Source organism: Pyxicephalus adspersus, chromosome 12 (genome assembly GCF_032062135.1).
Source record: "Pyxicephalus adspersus chromosome 12, UCB_Pads_2.0, whole genome shotgun sequence".
Taxonomy (NCBI): domain Eukaryota; kingdom Metazoa; phylum Chordata; class Amphibia; order Anura; family Pyxicephalidae; genus Pyxicephalus; species Pyxicephalus adspersus.
Genome location: NC_092869.1, coordinates 35,443,475 through 35,463,741, shown reverse-complemented (window position 1 = coordinate 35,463,741; position 20,267 = coordinate 35,443,475). Strand labels below are relative to the sequence as shown.

The following is a 20,267-nucleotide window of genomic DNA, read 5'->3' as shown; positions in this document are numbered from 1 at the left end:
GTTTTCAGTATAAATATACTTTAAGGAACCATATACTGAATACAGGGGCTACTAGCAAGAATTTTAGAGATATCTAGGTAGTCCGACAAACACATTTTGTGAAGTTTTATTTACAGGGTTAATTAACAGTGATCATGTGAGCAAAAAAAAAAATACTCTGGTAAAACAATATCATAAAGTAAAATGTTTGTTTACCTGAAACGAAGTTGTTGGATGTATGGTTAGACGGGCTTGATGCCACTGTTCCCCTTTATTCCCGCTGGCTGACCAGATAGGGATTTCAGTATTAGTTTGCCCTTTTAATCGAAGGAAAATATTCAAACTTCCTAAAAAACATAACAAAAACAACCTGTTCAAGTCTGATGGCTTGTCAAGATATAATGTCATTCTAAAATCATTTTACCTGGTTCTTACAACACAATAAGTTGTTATGAAAAAAAGGAACCAATAACAAATAATGTTTATATCACCAACACATGTACTGCTGTAGCAATAATCTTAGTCACAGTCTGGACTGAAGTAAAGTTGCAGAAGGTGTTCTTTTTGGAATACAGAGTGCAAAAGAAATCTAACTGAGGTTCTATCCTCTGCCTACTCTGATCAAAACAAGAAACAAACCATTCTGGCTATAGATAAATAAAGCAGAATATGTGATGGGTCTTAGCAAGTCAAAAACCAGCAAATCACATTTGTTCATTCTTCAGTAGATGCATTATAGCGTATCCAAATATGATCACATAGCAACGTAGCAGTATTTAGTAACAGGACTTTTGGTTCTTCATCCCTTTCCCCTTTAAAAAAGTGTCTACATTTTCTGGCAAACTTTGTCTAAAAGGACATACCAAAGATCAGACATCATATTAGCATTTGACAGACCTTTTTCAGAAACTTTTTTTCATAATGACCTTTAGTAAAACTACATTGACAGAGAAGTGTCTCGGCCTAATGAAGCCAACGTAGTAGTTGGATACTGTATGAAAGGTAAAAATCATTGTGAAATAGTGCCTACTACACGGAAAAAGCAGATATATAAAAATCAATGTCATTTTTAATAAATCTGGTTCTAAGGAACAAGACTTTTCACAGAGAGGTGACATGGATCTGTAGGGCTAGCCTTACTCATTATTACATCTACTGAGAAGGCAGAGAGCATAAAAACAACAGGTTGGCAATAACATTCCAATAGTTGGCAATAACAATAGGTTGGCAATAACACTCCTTCTCAGTTTTTTCTTTTTTATAACACACATTTAGATGATGCTCAAGAAGTTTAATTTCATAATAAAATCACTATATTATCATAAAATGTTAGCTCAACTGCTGAAAAAGAATTTTTTTTAGAAAAACATGTTTAACAAATTAAACTGCTTCTGGATGGGTATGCAAACTGAACTGCATTCTGCTCTTTTCTTATTTTCTGGTATTCAAGAATAATCAGTCTTTGGCCAGCTAACATAGTTGGGCAAAGATCAGAAGCCTAATTATTTGGCTACTGACCAATTTATCATTATTATCAATCAACCACTAGTAAACACTGTGTTTATATACCACAATTGCTACTGTTCTCCTCACCTGTCAGTGTGAAACCAGGCAAGATGGCACCCAAACACACCATGCCAAATAAACACCAATGTGCAGTGCACTGTTACAACCATATCTGGTTCCCTCTGGTACATAAATAAGCAGTCTATTTAAATGAACCCTGCTTTAGGGTTTTAGAAACCTGTAGCATCTAACAGACACAATATATTGATGTGCATATAGACTATGAGATATATATTTTACACATGTTTTTATTTGTAATCTATTTGCTCCTAAAACACTAATAAATGTTTACAGAAACTTCATTAAAAAGTTTTAAAAAGAAACAAACCCTATCTGAAAAATGTTTGTAAAAACATCCCAGGAAAAAATGACCAGTATAATTAAGAAGTTGTTTGCATTAAGACCCCAAAGGACACATTCCTCTTCATTGTATAACCTTTATATGCAGTTTTTCTGCTGTCCCAGCACTTTATTGTCCCAGCCAAAAACACCTAAACAATTACTAAAGAATGGCATCAGTCCAGACCTGGCACCACCATACCCAACAATGTTTCAGATTTTTCTGAGATCATTCATTCATTGACAGATGCCTTTGATCTGTATTTGGCCTCTTTCCACTCAGGGTTTGACCTACTTTAGGCATGTTTTGCATTCCAATAGAATTGTATGAGAATGAAAATTCAGCTGGGAGGGCACTAAAGCCCATGAACATTGGCCTTGAAATGTCAACTTCACACAAACAAACACCAGTGTCCCATTCAATCATACATTCCAAACCAAAGATATATTTTATGATATAACAGATTCTGTATTAACCAAACACAAAACAGTTTAAATTCAGTATGTCATTTTATAAAGCGATCTATAATTCTCATGTATTTGGCAAAGAGAAGTGAAGATTTATTGAAGCAGCAGAGTGCAGTAGAATCCAGAGTGGATCATTGGATTATGCTGAACAATGATGCTGGAATCAATCTTCATCCGTTTTCCCCGTCAACTACATGAGGTATGCAGGTGACTTTACAATGATTTTTTTTTACATCTTTCAAGACTGTAATGCAAAGATTACTCCGCAGTAGTCTGTGTCCCTGGGAGGATGCAGGAACCTTCATTATGTATGATAATGTCTCTGGCTTTTAACACTTATTTTTTTTTTTTTTGTGAGAAAGAACCTTTGCTTGGAGTCTAAAAGAAAGTTTAGGACTTTTAAAGCAGATCTGTTTGAATAGATTGTTAGCTGCTGTTAGTAGGGCTTTAGGATCATCTTGGAATACTTTTGATTGACTAAGTCAGTGCTATACAACTATTTTAAAATTAGAATTCTAAGTAATGGAAAAGCATTTTTTTTTGTTTGGTAATGACCCGAGGCACCAAAATAGAAAAAAAAATACATACTATTTTCCTGTATTGCCATTGTAACTTTTAGAGAATCTGTAAAATTTTTAAAATTTATTATTATTTATTAATTTATTAAAGTTTATTACGACATAATCACAACACACAAATACAAGCCAAAGGCAGTTAAATTCTTATGTATCAGTGCCTCATTTCTTCAAAATTTTTACTCCAATAAAACTAACAATAACTTACAATAACATTCCTAAAAATAGGAATCGTTAAAATCATGTCTTTGGGCCTGATTTATTGATTTATGCATTTACAGGTTTGCTGGATCACTCAGGTTTTTCCATGGTAGTCTATCTTCTCCAGTCTTGGATAGCTTTATTAAATCAGGCCCCATAAATAAAAAAATAATAATACATGGATCATGTGTATGCTTATGGTTTCTCAGACATTTGGCCTAATTTTATAAAGCTCTCCAAGACTGTAGAAGATAGACTACCATGGAAAAACCTGAGTGATCCAGCAAACCTGTAAATGCATTTGGTCCAGGATTTAAAGCATTTGCAAACTAAAAAGAAATATTTTTTAGGAAATAAGTCTCTATTTTCTGGATAAGTAAGTGGCACAAAATACAGGGCCTGATTTAATAAAGCTCTTAGATACTGGATAAAATTGATCATCATGGTAGAACCTGGGTGATTTAGGAAATATGCAATGAATTTCTTAAAAATTATTTGCAGATCCATTCCAGGTTTTCTGGAGCGCCCGGGTTCTCCCACGATAGTCTATCTTCTCCAGTCTTGGATAGCTTTATTAAATCAGGCCAAATGTCTGAGAAATTATACCCATTCTAACTGATCTTTGTGAATAGGTCTGATATCTGATTATTTAGAAAAGCCTTGGTTTGTAGGTGAACCTTTCATGACTAAAAATGGCTTAAATAGGGATAAACACAGCTAAAGAAGTGCCTTCAATCACAAAAGGTATTCTTACCAACTAAGATTATCCAAAAGACTTTTTGCATCAGTGCATTTGCCTGTGATGAGACCACAATAAAACTGCCCTGTATTTTTACATAGCACAAGAACAATACCAAGATTGTGTAATAGGATAGGGCTTCTTTACAAACTTTTGCAATTTTTTCAATCAATTTTTGCCATTACTATCACATAGTGTGTTTCATGTATTAGTCTTTTTACTTCATCTACTTGACTTTTACGCTGTTTATTGTTAATATTGTTAAAAATGTTAGTGTTTTATTGGAATAGTATTGTCACTCTGGTAAATAAAGTTGTCAAGAGAGATGAACAGGAACAATGCTACTCTTTCTAGCATGTCAGTAAAGCTGCATTTTTAGGTGGACCAAAAAGGTTTTAGCAACTTATTGTAGAATCTATGTTTCTTTGCTATGAAAAGAATGCCAATAGCTTCAATAATTCCTTATATCCTTGTAGAGGCACAGCTGCATATGAGGTCTGTGTGAGATTAAAGTGACAGGCCTTTGTTCAACTAGGATCAAGTGGCATAGTGAAAATGGATGTACCAGCATCATTGTGTAGTACATGTCAAGAGGTTAATCTGATCACCAGAATGACACGGTGTATCTAGATTGCTCTGTACTGATAAAAATGGTTAAAGGCTCTTTTTTTCTGGACAGCTTTGCTTTACACCAGGAATGAGTTGTGTGCTCAAGCTAATTTAAAAAGCTATTGCAAACAAACATAGTATGCAGTAACCCATAACCAAGTTTACTATTTATCAGTTCAGGTAATTCAGAGCAATGCAACAAAATGCATAATGCTGATGTGCTACTGTATTTAGCAAGGTGTTCTTCCCTTTATTAAAAAAGGGGACTTTGCACTAACTCCCAGGCTTCCATGAGGCTCACCTAGGCAAGACTGCATTGAAGGGATCAGAGAGACTCTGGGAATCATAAATCCCAAATCCAATGAGAATACCCTCCTGTATAGCGTAGTTTCCTCCACAGGAAACTTTGAATCAGAGCTTCCTATGGTCCCCACTGTGTTGTAATCATCAGTAAGCATCAAAACATGTTTTAATGTGTCCTTTTCCAACATTTTTTCTCTTTTGTTTCTTTAGTGCAGTTTTGACAGCAAGTGCGGGTCTGGGTTTCATCATTAAGGCACCTTTTACAACAAAGATCTGTACTGCTTCATAGCATGAAATCAGATTTTTGTTTTTCCAAAGAAATGGTCTGAGTTGGATGGTACTCCCAGCCAATACATAAAATTCAATTCCTTTTTTCTGCCTTGGACGGAAAAAGGCCTGCACTTATCTGATTCAGAGAACAGATTGTTGACTGTATAGCCTATCCAATTAGGATCTGTATGTGATCACCTAAAAGTAAGAAATTCTGAAGTGGAATAAAAAGGCTTCCTGCTTCAGGTTTCTAGCAAATTGAAGGGCGGGTACAGAAACAAAATGATTTGTAATGACTTGTATTGACAAAGCAGATTTCTAATTTAAATTTGATTTTTTTGTCGTTCATATTTCACAATTAGGCTCGTCATTACATTTATATTTAGAAGCTATTCAGTCTTGTATAACAACCAACAACTGGACCAAAGACTTGTTCCCATTGACAGAGCACTAGGAAAAGATTTTGCAAGGCGCTGCATATGTTTCCTCAGGTCATAAGAGCTTTTTATTTTTGGTATATTATTATTTTTGTTGTTTTTTTTATTTATTACATTGCTACATGTATCCATCTTAAAAATACATTTTAGTATGATTTATCATTTTAAATACAATCCTTTACATAGCAAATATATATTTTATTACCATTACCTGATGTCAATATTCATATATAAATAAATATGTATATCTTTAAAATTATTTTTATACCACATTTAAAGTCACATTTCTGGGCAAAGATGCCGAATAGCAAAAAGTCTTTAAAAACTCAAAACTGACAGCACTAGAATGATGTACAGATGTTTTTGCTCATCCATATTACATATCATATAAATAACTGACAAAAGCACTACAGGCAAACAAATACCAAATCTGAAACATCTAAACAGTTGATCATCGATGGATTCTCAGGGACAAACATATCGACAAGCCAAAGAAGGAGAATTTCACTGAATCTAAATCTTTGTTTCACTGAATCAAGTGTGAAGAGATCGATCAGGAAGGGAGATGGATGAGAATTGATCAGGTGTTCTCTGAGCAACAAGAGACTGATTACAAATACACAGAGACAGTAAACAGGATTAATGACTGCTCTCTAGGTGTCTTATTATAGCTGAAGATGCATTTTCCTGTCTGCCTTTTTTATTTTGAAGGAATGTGAGAAACTTTTGAATAAACAAACAAGTTGTATGTCTCAAATATTACTTTGTCTCCAATGATTACAAAAATAATGTCAGTGGATATTTTTCTTCCTACTGGTCCTGTGTACTCTGCAGAGGATTCCCTATACTAACCTCCAGCGGTGGGAGCCAATTGTAAGAAACCAAAATGGCATGGTCTGGCCTTTAAAATCGGCAAAACCATCCCGTTGGAAACTTTGCTCCTTATACCAAGAGGCTGGAGCTGAGGCACCAGCTGTAACACATAGAGGGACCATCCTGAGATAGAGGATGTTGCAGGGTGAAGCCATGTAGATTTTTCTCTTATTCAGGCAACATGCAAAAAATGTTTAAATAAATTACTTTTGTTTTCATTACAAACTGTATTTTAGTTCTAGTTTTATTATCACTGGATATTTGTGCTTCTCTATCCAATGCAAAGAGGGCATTGCTGGTGGGAGGGCCCAGAAGGGAGGTTTCTGAAAAACAATCTCTGCACCTTTCTTTGTATTTCCCTCAAAAGCCGTAATCCCTGATGCAAGCAGTGGGCTGGTTCATTTACTAATCAAATTGTCTTGATAAATGGACATTTATAGGCAGATTGCATTTGCATACATACTTTCTTTTCAATGTCCACATGTAACACAGAGCCCTTATGTACAGCAGCTCCAGTGGCGCAATCGGTTAGCGTGCGGTACTTATAAGACAGAGCCCTTATGTACTGAAAATCAACAAATGGAAATGTGCCAGGGACACTAAGTCTGGGGAGGAAAGAGGAAAGGACAGGATAATGCTGGACATCCTCCAGCCAGGAAAACGTGGTAGGCTTGTGTGTAAGTACATTCACTGCGGGAGAGACACCTGTACAACAGTGCAGGACAGAGGGTAAACCAGAAGTTCAGCTTTAAGTAAATTTAGTTATTCTTAGTTCATAACTTTCTGACTACTCATGTGCCCTCTCAAGAGAAAATCTCAAAATCAGCCTAAGATTAATATATATACAAGTATAAAAGTAATAAATATTAGATTAACACAAAAGACTAAGCAAATCTCAAAAATTATAATAAAAAGACATTTGTCATACCACTTTCCAAAGCTTTCTTCTATACACTGGCTTGTAAATAGTGAAATAAAAATGAACACTGGAAAATATTGTACTATACCATAAATACACAAAATGCAACACTATAGAGTCCATAACCTATGTACCATTTTGTACTTTTGTCTATGACAAAAATCTATAAAAGGAAGTGAAAATCAACTAAATGACAGTAATAGAAACCAAAGTATCCAATCCTTTTGTAATCCGCCCAGAAAATAAATTTGCCTGCAGTTCTATTATAACTAGCTGTTTTATGCAATTCCTGGGCCAGTGAGCCAGGAAGCCAGGATGATGCTTCCATAATCTCTTATTTTAGCTAAAATAAAAAAAAATCTAGATATTCAGAACCGTTGTAATTGTAAAAAAATTAGCTTACCTATATGTCTTCCATACATATGATAGAAAAAACTAAAACAGTAAGCAGTATTGCTGGACCCATAGGGATTCTTCTGCGCTATGTTAAAAACAGGGCTAAGTAGTCGAGCTTTCTCTCCTTCTAGTCGAGGTCGAGATGTTTCAATATACATGTAGAAACCTAGAAGAAAAAAACACATGTTTAAACACTTTTCTGGCAATTTAGGTAGGTTAAGAGACCCTGTCACCAGATCATATATCATTTATTGTAACACAAATCTTCCCATAAGATTATATAGACATTTAACAAATTTTAGCATGGTATTTACCTGTAAAACCCCCATTTTTATAGACATTTAAAGGAACCTGATGGTGCTGTTAAGTGCCCCCATATTGGATGTGATGTCAGTAACCCAAGAAAACTCAGAGCTGTCTTTCAAGGGACACTTGCCCCCCAGAGGGGATAGTAATTACATATTCCCAGAATAGGAGAAAGTTATGACATGAAATAAGAGAGAGGGGAATGTATTAGGTCTAATTTTAATTGGTGGTCATTTTTTTTGTGTGAGTACTAATATTAGAAAATGTTAAGACCAATATTATTACCTTGCTTTGATCCTCCAGCATCTGTGGTGGGTCCAGTGTTTGGGGTATATCGAGTGTCTCTTGTACTGGCACTTTGCTTTGTCCAGTCAAAGATGTCAGTATCATCTTGGGTAAAAAGGCAGATATTTCCATCTTCAAATCCAAAAAAGTGAGGAAAATGCTGTTTTAGCTGAATATGTCATTTTGAAGACACTTACTGATTACTTTTCTGTGAGTTCCAGTTATCTATATGAGAAAAACTGTAAAGAATAATGTCCCCAAAGAGCACAGAAGGACAATAAAATCCTGACAGGTTTTACCCTTTACTAATTGAACAGCAACTTGCCCTCATTACTCTGGTGCAATAGTTTTACCATTGGGTCCATGTTTTACACTACAACTAAAAAAGATATTGTACTATATCATTTCTATGGAAGTTTTATTTCCTGTATTTGTGCATTATAGTTTTCTCCTTCTGTTAGGTATTTTGTTGAATATTGGGTTTTGCAAGTCCCATTTATGTTTAAATGTGACTAATATTTGCACATAAGAATTTCTGATAATAAACTCCTGTGCAGATTAGGCTTGGTAGGGGCCACATTTAGATCATGTACAAGCAGTCTGGTGTAGATTATATACCTCAGCTGTGTATAATTTACAGTAGCAGTCCTGTAATACTCATATATTCTGCACATAAATTTACAAATTGCGTCTATTTTGTAAGGATTTACTCTGCAGGACTCTAACGGCTTCCAACTGTGTGTATGGTATACAGACACTACAGCTGGTGTTCTGTAGTTAATTATTGCTTTTATAAAAGGATCCTGCATTGAAGCTATAAATCGTTCTTTATCTTGTTCATTATGGGCCCTCCAACATTAGGATTTGCAATTATTTTAAACACATATGAGCTATCATTTATTGTTTCCTGCCTCTGATGAAAATGGAAGGCTCTTTGTAGGCGGTAATCCCTAGACTCCTGTTTGTATTTTGTCTATGATACCAACAGCAGGCTCTTTGGAGGGGGTCTTTAATGAACAAAATAGGCACAGCTATAGTGCATCATAGATATTTTATGGAGATGATAGATAAATCATATAATTTTCTTTACAACTGGATAACAAAAGGTCAGACTCTTAGCTTGTTTGTGAACCTATAAAACTGCAAATAATCTGAGGCTCAGCATGAACCTAGGGAAGATTAATAACAGCTTTTCATGCTTAAGGACGCTTTCAGGCAGTGGTAAGAAAGATCTACGTGCAGATTTATAGTCTGACTTTACTGCCATTTCACCTTCTAGAATTATCTTCCGTAGATATTATCCATTCAGAAACCTTAATTGCATAAAATAGAGCTCCATTGTGAGGGCCTGATGTACTTTTCATGTGTTAATTGGAAGTTATAAATCTTTTATTAGGTCACACCAACAGGTTATGTAGTATTAAATTAGGTAATTAAGCATCTAGGTGTTACTAACAAAGCTCAGATGGATATATTATTTGAAGCCATAGTAACCAGTGTTTGCTTAAAAGTCCATTTACCCTTCATGTTTTAAAGTCATGGGTCATAGTCCCACAGTTCTCCAGGTCAAGAAATCTTTAAAGAATACCTTGCACTGAACTGCACTGCACCTCTTGAAAAACAGCTTTACTGTCACAAGCAGCAGTTTCTGAACATATCACACATCACAGTGTGTGCACTGCCCCATGAATAGTCCAGTAGCTAATGTCAAGGTGAAATACAAAAACACAAATGCAGTAAAATATCAGAAATACATGCACACTTCAGAATGTTTTATTCTTTTAAACACCCTAAAAATACAGAAATGTACTTTTTGATCTAAGAAAGTACTATATTTTTAATCCCTACATGTGGAGTGCTGTCAGGTCTGACCAATGCATTTTTCTATACTACTTAAACACTCCCTATTGCAAATTTCCACAATGTAAACTCAAGTTATTATGTAGTCCAATATAGGAACTCCTTAGGATAACACACAAATGCTGAGGACACAGGACAGCTTTGCTTTTCTGACACAGTCAACATTTTTGTTAAATTTAGCAAATAGATACAACAAAATTTGTCCAGAGTTTTCCCCTTTAAATGAGTATATACAAATAACATATAGCATTTCCTAAGTTTTCCTACTAACCTACCAAGTTAAATTGTACCCATGTGAGTACATAATCTCTATCATATCCTACAGCAGAAGTGAGAAGAATAAATATATCTGATATGATGTCAGGTGAAAAAAGACCCTATATCTTTTTTCACCTGACATCAAACAATGTTCAGTGCCATACATAAAGCATACCTGCTGTACTACCCAGAGAAACCAATCATTATTGTAGTGTGCATTAAGAGCACAAAAACAAGTTGATTTAATTATATGGATTGCATCAAAATCATGCTATTAGGATCCTGGTAACTATTAGGCCTAAAAGTATTCATGAAAATTTAATACAAGGAGAGTAAAATCTGCCAGATTTGGGCTCAGCTAAGTTCATGGGACAAGCAATGAAAGCGATCTGAACTTTATGTGCAGGAGTCATAGTGTTAATTCGTGGAAATTTATAAAGCTGCGACAAAGGGCACCACATGAACTTTTGTACTTGTGCTAAAAATTCCGGACAAAAAATATCTTGCATATCCCTGTAGCCTCATTTCCACAAATTCTAAGAAAAAATTGAAACCATAAGTCTGCAGTATAAGGTAAAATGCTTCATTCAAAGAAGCAATGTAAAAGATACCTATTGTACTTCAATAATAACATCAAGCATTAGGTTGGCTGAACCACTGAAACTGATAATTCGACAACCTTACATAAAAACATGAGGGTGTTCCACTTTTGCCACAAGATACTGATTAAGATAAGTATGAAAAGAATGGCAGACCACAAAAAGAATTCCAGTCAAACTTTAAAAGAAAAAAATAATAAAGGAATAAAATATCTGTTTTTGTATTATACTGTTTAACAAAGGGTTGTTTTAATTTCAAATTATATTCTTTCTCCTAAATCATGTCACCCCTTCAAGTATATCAAATAAAGCATATCATGCAAATATATTTGAATCATAATATATGATGATCCAGCTCATTTGTTAGTTCAGGTTCTTGTTGCACTTTAAATAGTGCTACTATATACCCTCCCTCCATCAACTTCAGAAATTCAGAGGCTGCTTACCCTCCCAGGCTATAATATAAATAGTTATTACATGGAGGCCAGAGACTCATTCACAAAATAAACCTTTAGCCTAAAAATGCTACTGCAAGCTGAATATAGCAGTGTGCCTCTCCGTTTGTGTTACTGTGAGGTACATTTATAGTGTAAATATTTATACACACACACACACACACACACACACACACCTATGAAAATATATAAAATGTTCATGCTTTTTCTTTGAAATTCACCAGCTTCATTTAATGGCTGAATTGTCTCTTGGATGGACATTATTCTCTACATTTTGATGACATAGCCAAGTTCAGTTCTAGTAGGGAAGAGCACTTAAAACATACGGACAAAATTATGTCTTTCATTAAATCTGCAGGTCTAGCTATTAACCTGGGAAAGTACGCACTTGCCCTTAATGAGATTAAATACTAAGAATCTATTCACTATAATGGTGAAATAAAACCAGAAGCTATCAAGGTAATAGCTAATGGTAAGGCTAAGACACCTTTTAAAAAAAGATGGTTAAATGAACTTAGCTTTTAGTTAAAGTTAACTTTCACATTCCCTTCAGGTTTCATTTGATATCTCTCAAACCTCTAACATCTCCCTAAATATTAATATTTGCTTGAATGATAGATAGGTTTACAGTAGCTGTTTGGACATAGTAGTGTAGATAGTACTAAACCACTATCAAAAAACTTGGGACCCATTATTGTATGTAACTATACCGAACTAACGTTATTGATATAAAAATAAGTTCAATTGCTAGAACAGAAGATGACTTGTGAAAACAGGACTCTCCTTCACATTTTTTAGCATTAATAAAAATGTATTAAATTAAAAATATTACAGGCATTAAATTAGCCATATCAGGAGGTGGTAACATGTGACAGCCCATTATGACACTCATGGCTTATTTCCTTTAAATTATTAGGGAAATGACCAGGATTAAAATGTTGTCACCAAAACCAACCAGAGGTCTGACAGTTGTTTTAGACCAGCAACAAATCTTTATATATATATATATAAATATATATATATATATATTTTTTTTTTGGAATGTTTTTTAAAACAGTTTCCATATTGTATTGTTAGTTATTACCGCTGATGGGACCTGCAACAGCCATGACGATAGAGTTGAGAAGTGCTAGAATCTCACTAAGGTTTTTTTGTGTGCCTGTTGGTGAGAATTTAGCCCATTTCCCGTAGTGTCACAAGGACAGGGAACAAAGACAGGTAGCAAAAAATTAATCTTGAGTTGGTTGTCTTTCTACAATGTAATCAAACCTAAAAAATAAAGGAGGGTTACTTTAACACCCCCACCAGTACTATCACTATTAGAACTAATAAAATGACAGCAGGGTGTGCTCCTGCAGCTCAGACATTACCTGCTGTGTAAATGTTTGCAGTATTCCAAGGCATTATCGATAAATACATTATACAATATTTTTGTTTCAATGCTTTTTACACTGAGTATTTGATGGTTAAATAAATTACTTTCTTGTAATCTATATGTAATATGGGTTACACACAACCTTCTTTCATGAAAATATCTATTTTGCAAAACATTAACAAGTATAGTATTTCTTCTGCAGAGTTATGTAATATATGGTACTTACGTAAATGAGGATTAATTGGAGCTGTAAAAAAAGAAATAAATATAGATTAATGTGTGTGTGAAATCCATCTTCTTTATATTAACATACGGCCTGTTAAAGTTTTTAATTTATAAGATACAGACATGTATAGACTTTTCAGTTAGCTGCTGAAGAGCTGCTAGTCAGCTACCCTTACTGTAAACAAGGCTAATAAAATAGAAACGCTTGAGGAGCTTATTTGAGCTGGCTCTTTTTTTGGTGGCTGTGAAGCTGTGACCTTATTGCTTCACAAGCATGTGGCATGATGGAAACTACAAGCTGTGTCTGGCCATACGAAGCAGTCAGTCCTGCTGGGGGTGTTTGAACAAATCCTTAAGGGAATCTGTGACCAGTATTTGGATGTTTAAGTATTTACATTGACTTTACTAATGGGAAAACAATATTTTTTCTGAATCACGTTACAGACTTTTTTGTATAGCAGTTGAAAGATTAACTTTGCACAATGGAACGTCGTCATAGACTATTTTTTTTCAATTTCTACCATAACTTTTTAAAACTTTCATATTGAGACCTGGACTGTTTGCTGGCATGTGAATATGGCTGTCCATTGCTGTTGTAATATGCATTATCAACCTGAAAAATGATTTCATCATCACTAAACATGCCTTTAATTAATGGAATGAAAAAATATTAATGTACACCTGTGGATTAACTGTAAAGGTAATAACTGCCATCTCCCTCTCGTCCTTTATTTGAAATTTAACCCTATATCATCAATAGTTTTTTTAATATGATTTTTAGTTTTCTTCTGGCAGTCCTCTTTATATATTTCTTATAAATCCTTAATTTATTTTGGAATGGCAACAAAAGTCCCCACATAATTTTCTTGGCCAATGCAGATTTGTGATTCTGAATAATACTGTTTTAAAATCACAGTCTAGGACTGCTTCTCTTTAGCCCACGGTAACCTTGTTTTCTTTTGTTTAGGTATTAGCAGTGGTTTACATTTGGTAAATCCAATTTCCTTCTGCTGATCTCCTACAGTTCAGTCACACTTCAGTCCTGTTTCTGCCCATTTGTTTTTCCTTTTTTATTGCTCCTATTAGGTTTTTAGGCATATTGCTTTACATTTTCTGTCCTGACATTTTTCTTGGTCTACCTGTATGTTTTTTCTTTCCAAATTACCAAATGATTTGATCATATTTTCTGCATTGTTGAGTGATTTTTTTTCTTTTTCTACTAGATCTAAACAAAATGTGCCCTTATTACAACAATATAATTTTTGGAAGTATGTTTTAGAATGCCAGAATGTTAAGGTAATTACTGTCTGTCAATGTACTGTCTGTGAAAGAGAATCCATGATTCAAGTACTGATATAGGACCAGAAGACTAAATTTAAAATTGTCAGCCCAATTTATCCGAAAGAAAGTAGGGCTAAAACCAGGGTTGTGTGAAATATTTAATCTCAAACTTACCAGCCCAGGGAGGGGTCAATTTGGAATAGAAAAGGGCCTCCTCCAAACGGTTGCCACAAGCTAAGAAGTGCACTATTGCTCTAAATGTATTTGTATGCTGTAGCATTAACACTTCCCTTGGCTGGCCACCTTAAAAAAGATCAATGCCCCCATATTTTTGGTCATGTAGTAAAGCCACAGACTCTAATGTCCACAGTTCTCCAAAAGATGCAAGGAAAAACTTAACTTTTGAACCTGATGGAGAAAATTTGTACAGGCACATTGATAATTGGTAACACATATATATGAATACAGTTGGACTAGTTTATCTCAAGTATACATTTTAGTATACAAAATAATAACTGACCCACAAAAACTTTTTGGTTTGCAATCTGGTTGCAACCCTGATTTTCATTTATTAATTTAATTTATTTACTTACCGCTATACTTGATAACTCTAATAGCTGAATCTCCCTCTCCAAATCTGTTGATGGGAGTAAGACGGATCTCATAAGGTTCAGGCTTCACAAGTTTAGTCAGATTGTTTGTAATTAGCTCTCCCTTTTTAATGTTTCCTTCCACTGAAATTTCAGTTTCCCACCAACGCTGTTGCCCTGCCTGTCAAAAAAGAAACAAAAAAGAATATACAAAATATGTGATAAAGGAAACAAAGTTTTTGCAAAGTACTTCCCTTCACCAGCTTCATCAGATAATAAATGATATTTTAATGATAAGTTATAGGATCCTACTTTAAATGCACTTTATAATGCACGAATACAATTAAAACATTAACTTAATGACAATAATGGATTCATGGTTGAAAACTCTAAAAATCTAAAAAAAACATGACTAGCCTATGGAGCTGTATAGTGGCTCTAGATGTTTCTTACTGGAGTGGATTCCGACTTTGATCAGAAATATTTTGTCCTTGGATCAAAACTCAAAATTTACCTCACCGAGGGTTCATATGTTGACAGGCTGACACATTGACATGCTCCATCTTTAAAAAGGGATGTAGCTGACATCAGGAATATCGTCGGTGCTGACCTTTATAGTATAATGTGGAAAAGTGCTTGGGAGCAATGTGACTGTCAAGCAAGGGAAATCACTGCAAATATATTTTTATTTATTTACACTGTTGCATAAAAATGTGTATGAAACAGAAAAATAGATTCAGTCTCTGAGGTATAAAACACTTTCTAGTATTTGTAGACCAAAAAAAAAATTGAAAATCTGTTTGACACCCTGACCAGTCTTACTGGATTCAGTCTGACTCGTGTTTCTTTCTTCTTCCCTCACCTCAAAGCTGAACTTAATTTGGAAATTTGCATTGAAATTTATGGTTGTCATAAGCAATCAATAATTTATCATTGGTGGGGGGATGTGTGCAGCACTGCAGGGTTTGTAGAGATGATTGGGTGGTCCAACCAGATCACTGCTAGAAAAGCTGCTGATGAAATTAAAACAATCCTTCAGTTGCTATTGTGGTATAATATATACATCCTGGAATGTCAAAGGGTTTAAACTGGTATAAACCCAAACACTATAATCTCTTATTAGCTTTACATGTTAATAATATTTTAGCTGGTTTTTAGCATATTTGAATCTACTATTTTAAATAAAACAATACCTTTTGAACCTATCATGAAGTCCCTTGTTCATGAGCTTCCTGTTATGGAATGGCCATTCTGTTTCCCCAACTCTATACAAAATCCTCCACCAAGCTGGTCTGTCTTGGACTTCCTTATCCACTGAAACACCTTCCCTATCCCCTGCACCCGCACGTCCCTCACCAACAACTTCCCTGGCTGATCAACTTCTTTGCCCGTAATGCCCCAAAAAAACACCAAACAAAATTTCGCCTTAAACAACACAACCTCTGTCTGAGTACCAAATTCACTCCAATGCCCCCACCAAACCCCTCAACAAAGAAAAAGTCACTAGGCCCTGGCGGTTAGCCCAAACTACTCCCTTCCATTGATGCTTCACAGCTTGGCCCCCGGAAAAACCTTCATAAACCATAAACTTTGTGTTTTAAACCAAAATTACCAGCCAAACACCAATTAATCCCCATTACTGATATCTACTCCTGAAAACACTGGTACACTCAAAGTAGGACCAAGTCCCTATACTCCCCATCCCTCTAGTGCCGCATAGCCTTATTCAGCCACCAGATGCCTACACTGACAGAATCCTGGATCAAAATTGCTGCAGTCTACTGCATACCTGCATAACTCCTCCAGCCATGGTACTCCTCACCTATCTGCACCTGGCACCAGTTCATGAAACACTCCTCACTGCAAAGCATCCGCAATGACAAATGTGACAAAGCATCCGCAATTTGGTTAAAAACCCATGTGATATGAAGAGCATAAATTATACCATTCAACTGCAAACAAGGCATGCACCCCTCCCCCCCCAGAAAAAAAACACAGATAAGTCTCATAAATAGTATCCATGTAACAGAACAGCACTGGGCATTAGTTTAGGGGCTTTACCCCAATGACCCCCTCCAAGATGACAGAAGCCTGCAACAAATTAGCAAAAGTGCTTCTTCCCTTCCTTCTTTAACCTCTACTCCCCCCTTTTTCAAACTTCTAACCCAACCCCCTACCTTTGGCCTAATATAACCCTCCTACTTACTTCCCTCTAGCCACTGGGTATTTCCACCTCTTTTACCCGACAGCTCGAGGCTGTTCTTGTAGTCTGAAAGTGGCTGCCGGAGTTCAGCAGTACTGAGGTTGGAAACAAAGATATTAAAAATTTGTGAAAATGACTATGGGAAGTCTGGTATGTGCATAAACTTTTTATATATTCATTACAAGCTGCTTATAGCTTTTGATTATATTTGGTCAGTTTACAGAGGGTAAATATTCTTTAATATTTAACTGATGACCTCTTGGAAATGCTGCCAATGAGTTTTTTAACACAATTACTGACATAGCTGCTTGCTGTTTGTCACTAGTCATATTGGGTAAGAAAAGTGCATTAAAAAGTCCTAAGCAGTTTCATTTCAACAGAAAAGTTGTTTATACTGTCTCCTGGATTGTTTTATATTACACATTACTGGATTTGTCATAATGCATGATAAAAGTGAAAAGTCCCAATTATTCCCGTTAAATGTCCACAAATTAACTGGAAATCTACATTTAATTTTGTAGGCTTTTAAAATCCAATAATAGACTTGTTGCATGTTGAATATATGTTGGACAGAATCCAAAATTTCAATATAGATGAAGTAACATTAACAAAATATCTTAAATACAGACAGAAGATCCATTTAGGGAATTGAGGATACAGAACTTTCTCTGTAGATGAAAGTCAATTATTTTTAAACAATGCTCATTTTTTTTTAATCAAAAAGGAATGCATTGTGAGATTCTGATCATTAGGACTCTTCTAAATTTCCCATATGGTGTGTTATAGACTATACTATTTATACATTTAATATCTGTCCACATGGCTAAAGCCTGGTTGAAGCACCTATCCATCTCTGCAGGCTGTTACTCTGAGTTACATCTACAATCGAAAATTGGTCATTTCACTCAGAAAGAGCAAAAAATTCTATGTTCAGTGGTTAGATCCAGTAGCGAGACGTATGCTATTGCAACTCTCATTGACACAGCCCAGGCAATTTTGGCTGGCAGACCAGACCAGCTAGCCCCTTTTGGCAAAAACCAGACCCCTCCCTGTATCCATTTCCAATCCAGGAAGGTCCAAAGCCTATTAAAGGTTCTAGTATAATATTGTGGGAGGGTATGGTTTTCTGAATTTTCCTCACTTATTGACTTTAGTGGGATTCAAGTTCAGCTGAAAACAATCAGCAGATAAAACAACCTGAACACAGTTCTGCAATTGATAGCGAACCTAACAGAGCCAATTTGACCATTCCTAGTCTACAGAATTCACACAGTGTGTCACACTGCACGGTTTTACACTGATTGCATGAGGCTGATATCAATGCTATCTGGAGGCCATGGTCATGACAAACTGGTGACAAATGCACATTCAATAAAATTACATTGTTGGGGCAGGATTGTCCAGGTAATGGCTTCAACACTGTGGGGATGAAGATAGTCTGCCATATGCTATTTTTTGGGCAGCATTTGGGATCAATGGTAATTATGGGCATTATATATACCTAGAATAATGTGAACATACCAAGTCATACATTTGTGGAAAATGGAAATTAAGTTTCATATCTCAACTCCTCCACAAAATTCAATAGTTGAGCAGGTATAAATCAGTTTTACTTTCATGAACAAATCTGCTATGTCCTTATAAATGATAGCACCAAACTGGCTGTTAAGATAAGATAATTTGCCAATATAAGCCCTTCTAGTTTCAGAATCCTAGTTCCTTTGAAATACTTTTGTTCAAGTGTTTTTCTCCACCTTTTAGTAACAATATTACTTTACTCCAGCATTACCCAACCCAGAAGAGTACTTTGAGAGCAAAGTGTTTTAACATCTCCCTCTGAAAAAGAATTGCAAAGGCACCTCTCATTTACAGAGTAGTGCTAAAGACACAGCTACTAACAATCATATCAGCTCCTATCTGTATCACTGAAGACTGCATTCTGGGAAGAAAAAGAAGAAGATTACCCTACAACAATTGTATCCCAGACTGAAGATGTAAAGAAAATGGTGAGAATAAAATAAAATAATAAAAAAAGCTAAAACTCCAGCCAGAATGTTGCAATGGGGGCAGAATAAAGCAAAATAGCTTAGACTCGGGATGCAAGTCTCAATATTTAAATATAAGAGCACCATACCTGTGCTCAATAAAGCTTTATAAACAGAAAACCTAGTTTGTAAGGAAGCCATTTCTTTTCACATCTCTTCTACACGATCGATAACATCATTATTCTATATTCAATTGGTCTCTCTCTTTGTCTTTAACATCCTGGTTATCAACACTGGTTAATAACATTGGCTATTTTTCAAATTATACAATGGATGAGTAAACAGATTCCCATCTGTATTTTTAATTTATTCCAGCAGGTTAAAAATTGTATTAATTTACTCTTCAGTTATAAAGAGCATTGCTACAAAAATGTTCTCTTTTATCTAGGAGTGGCTCATATTAATTGTCGCAAGTTTGACTGTCATGTACAGTTAGGGCCATAAAGATTTTGACAACTGTTTTCTAATTTTGGTTCTGTACATTACCACAATTAATTTTAAATGAAATAACTCAGATGCAGTTGAAGTGCAGACTTTCAGCTTTAATTAAGTGGGTTGAACAAAAATATTGCATAAATATGTGAGGAACCAAAGCCTTTTTTAACACAATCACTTCATTTTAGGAGCTCAAAGGTAATTGGACAAATTAAAAAGCTGAAAATAAAATGTTCATTTCTAATACTTGAATGAATACCCTTTTCAATGACAGCCTATAGACCTGAACTCATGGACATCACCAGATGTTGGGTTTCCTCCTTTTTATTGCTCTGCCAGGCCTTTACTGCAGCGGCTTTCAGTATGTCTCAGTATGACACCTCAGAATTCATTCAGCTGCTTCTGTCCTGTGTCACATCATGGATAAACACTAGTGTCCCAATGCCACTGGCACCCATGCACACCCAAGCCATCACACTGCCTCCGCCATGTTTTACAGATGATGTGGTATGCTTTGGATCATGAGCTGTTCCACGTCTTCTCTTTCTTTCCATCATTCTGGTAAAGGTTGATCTTGGTTTCATCTGTCCAAAGAATGTTTTTCCAGAACTGTGCTGGCTTGTTTAGATGTTTTTGAGCAAAGTCCAATCTAGCCTTTCTATTCTTGAGGCTTATG

General features: G+C 35.3%; 1 protein-coding gene across 1 annotated transcript in view; it reads right to left on the bottom strand.

Annotated features, from left to right (window-relative positions):
- Positions 1 to 20,267, bottom strand: part of MDGA2 (MAM domain containing glycosylphosphatidylinositol anchor 2) — a gene marked incomplete at its 5' end in the record, with an annotated part of 377,702 nt that overhangs the window by 7,728 nt on the left and 349,707 nt on the right. Inside the window, 5 exons of the mRNA XM_072428049.1 lie at positions 196 to 326; positions 7,682 to 7,840; positions 8,266 to 8,409; positions 13,027 to 13,059; positions 14,912 to 15,089. Coding sequence (XP_072284150.1) covers positions 196 to 326; positions 7,682 to 7,840; positions 8,266 to 8,409; positions 13,027 to 13,059; positions 14,912 to 15,089 — 645 coding nt within the window. The remainder of the gene's footprint in view (positions 1 to 195; positions 327 to 7,681; positions 7,841 to 8,265; positions 8,410 to 13,026; positions 13,060 to 14,911; positions 15,090 to 20,267) is intronic.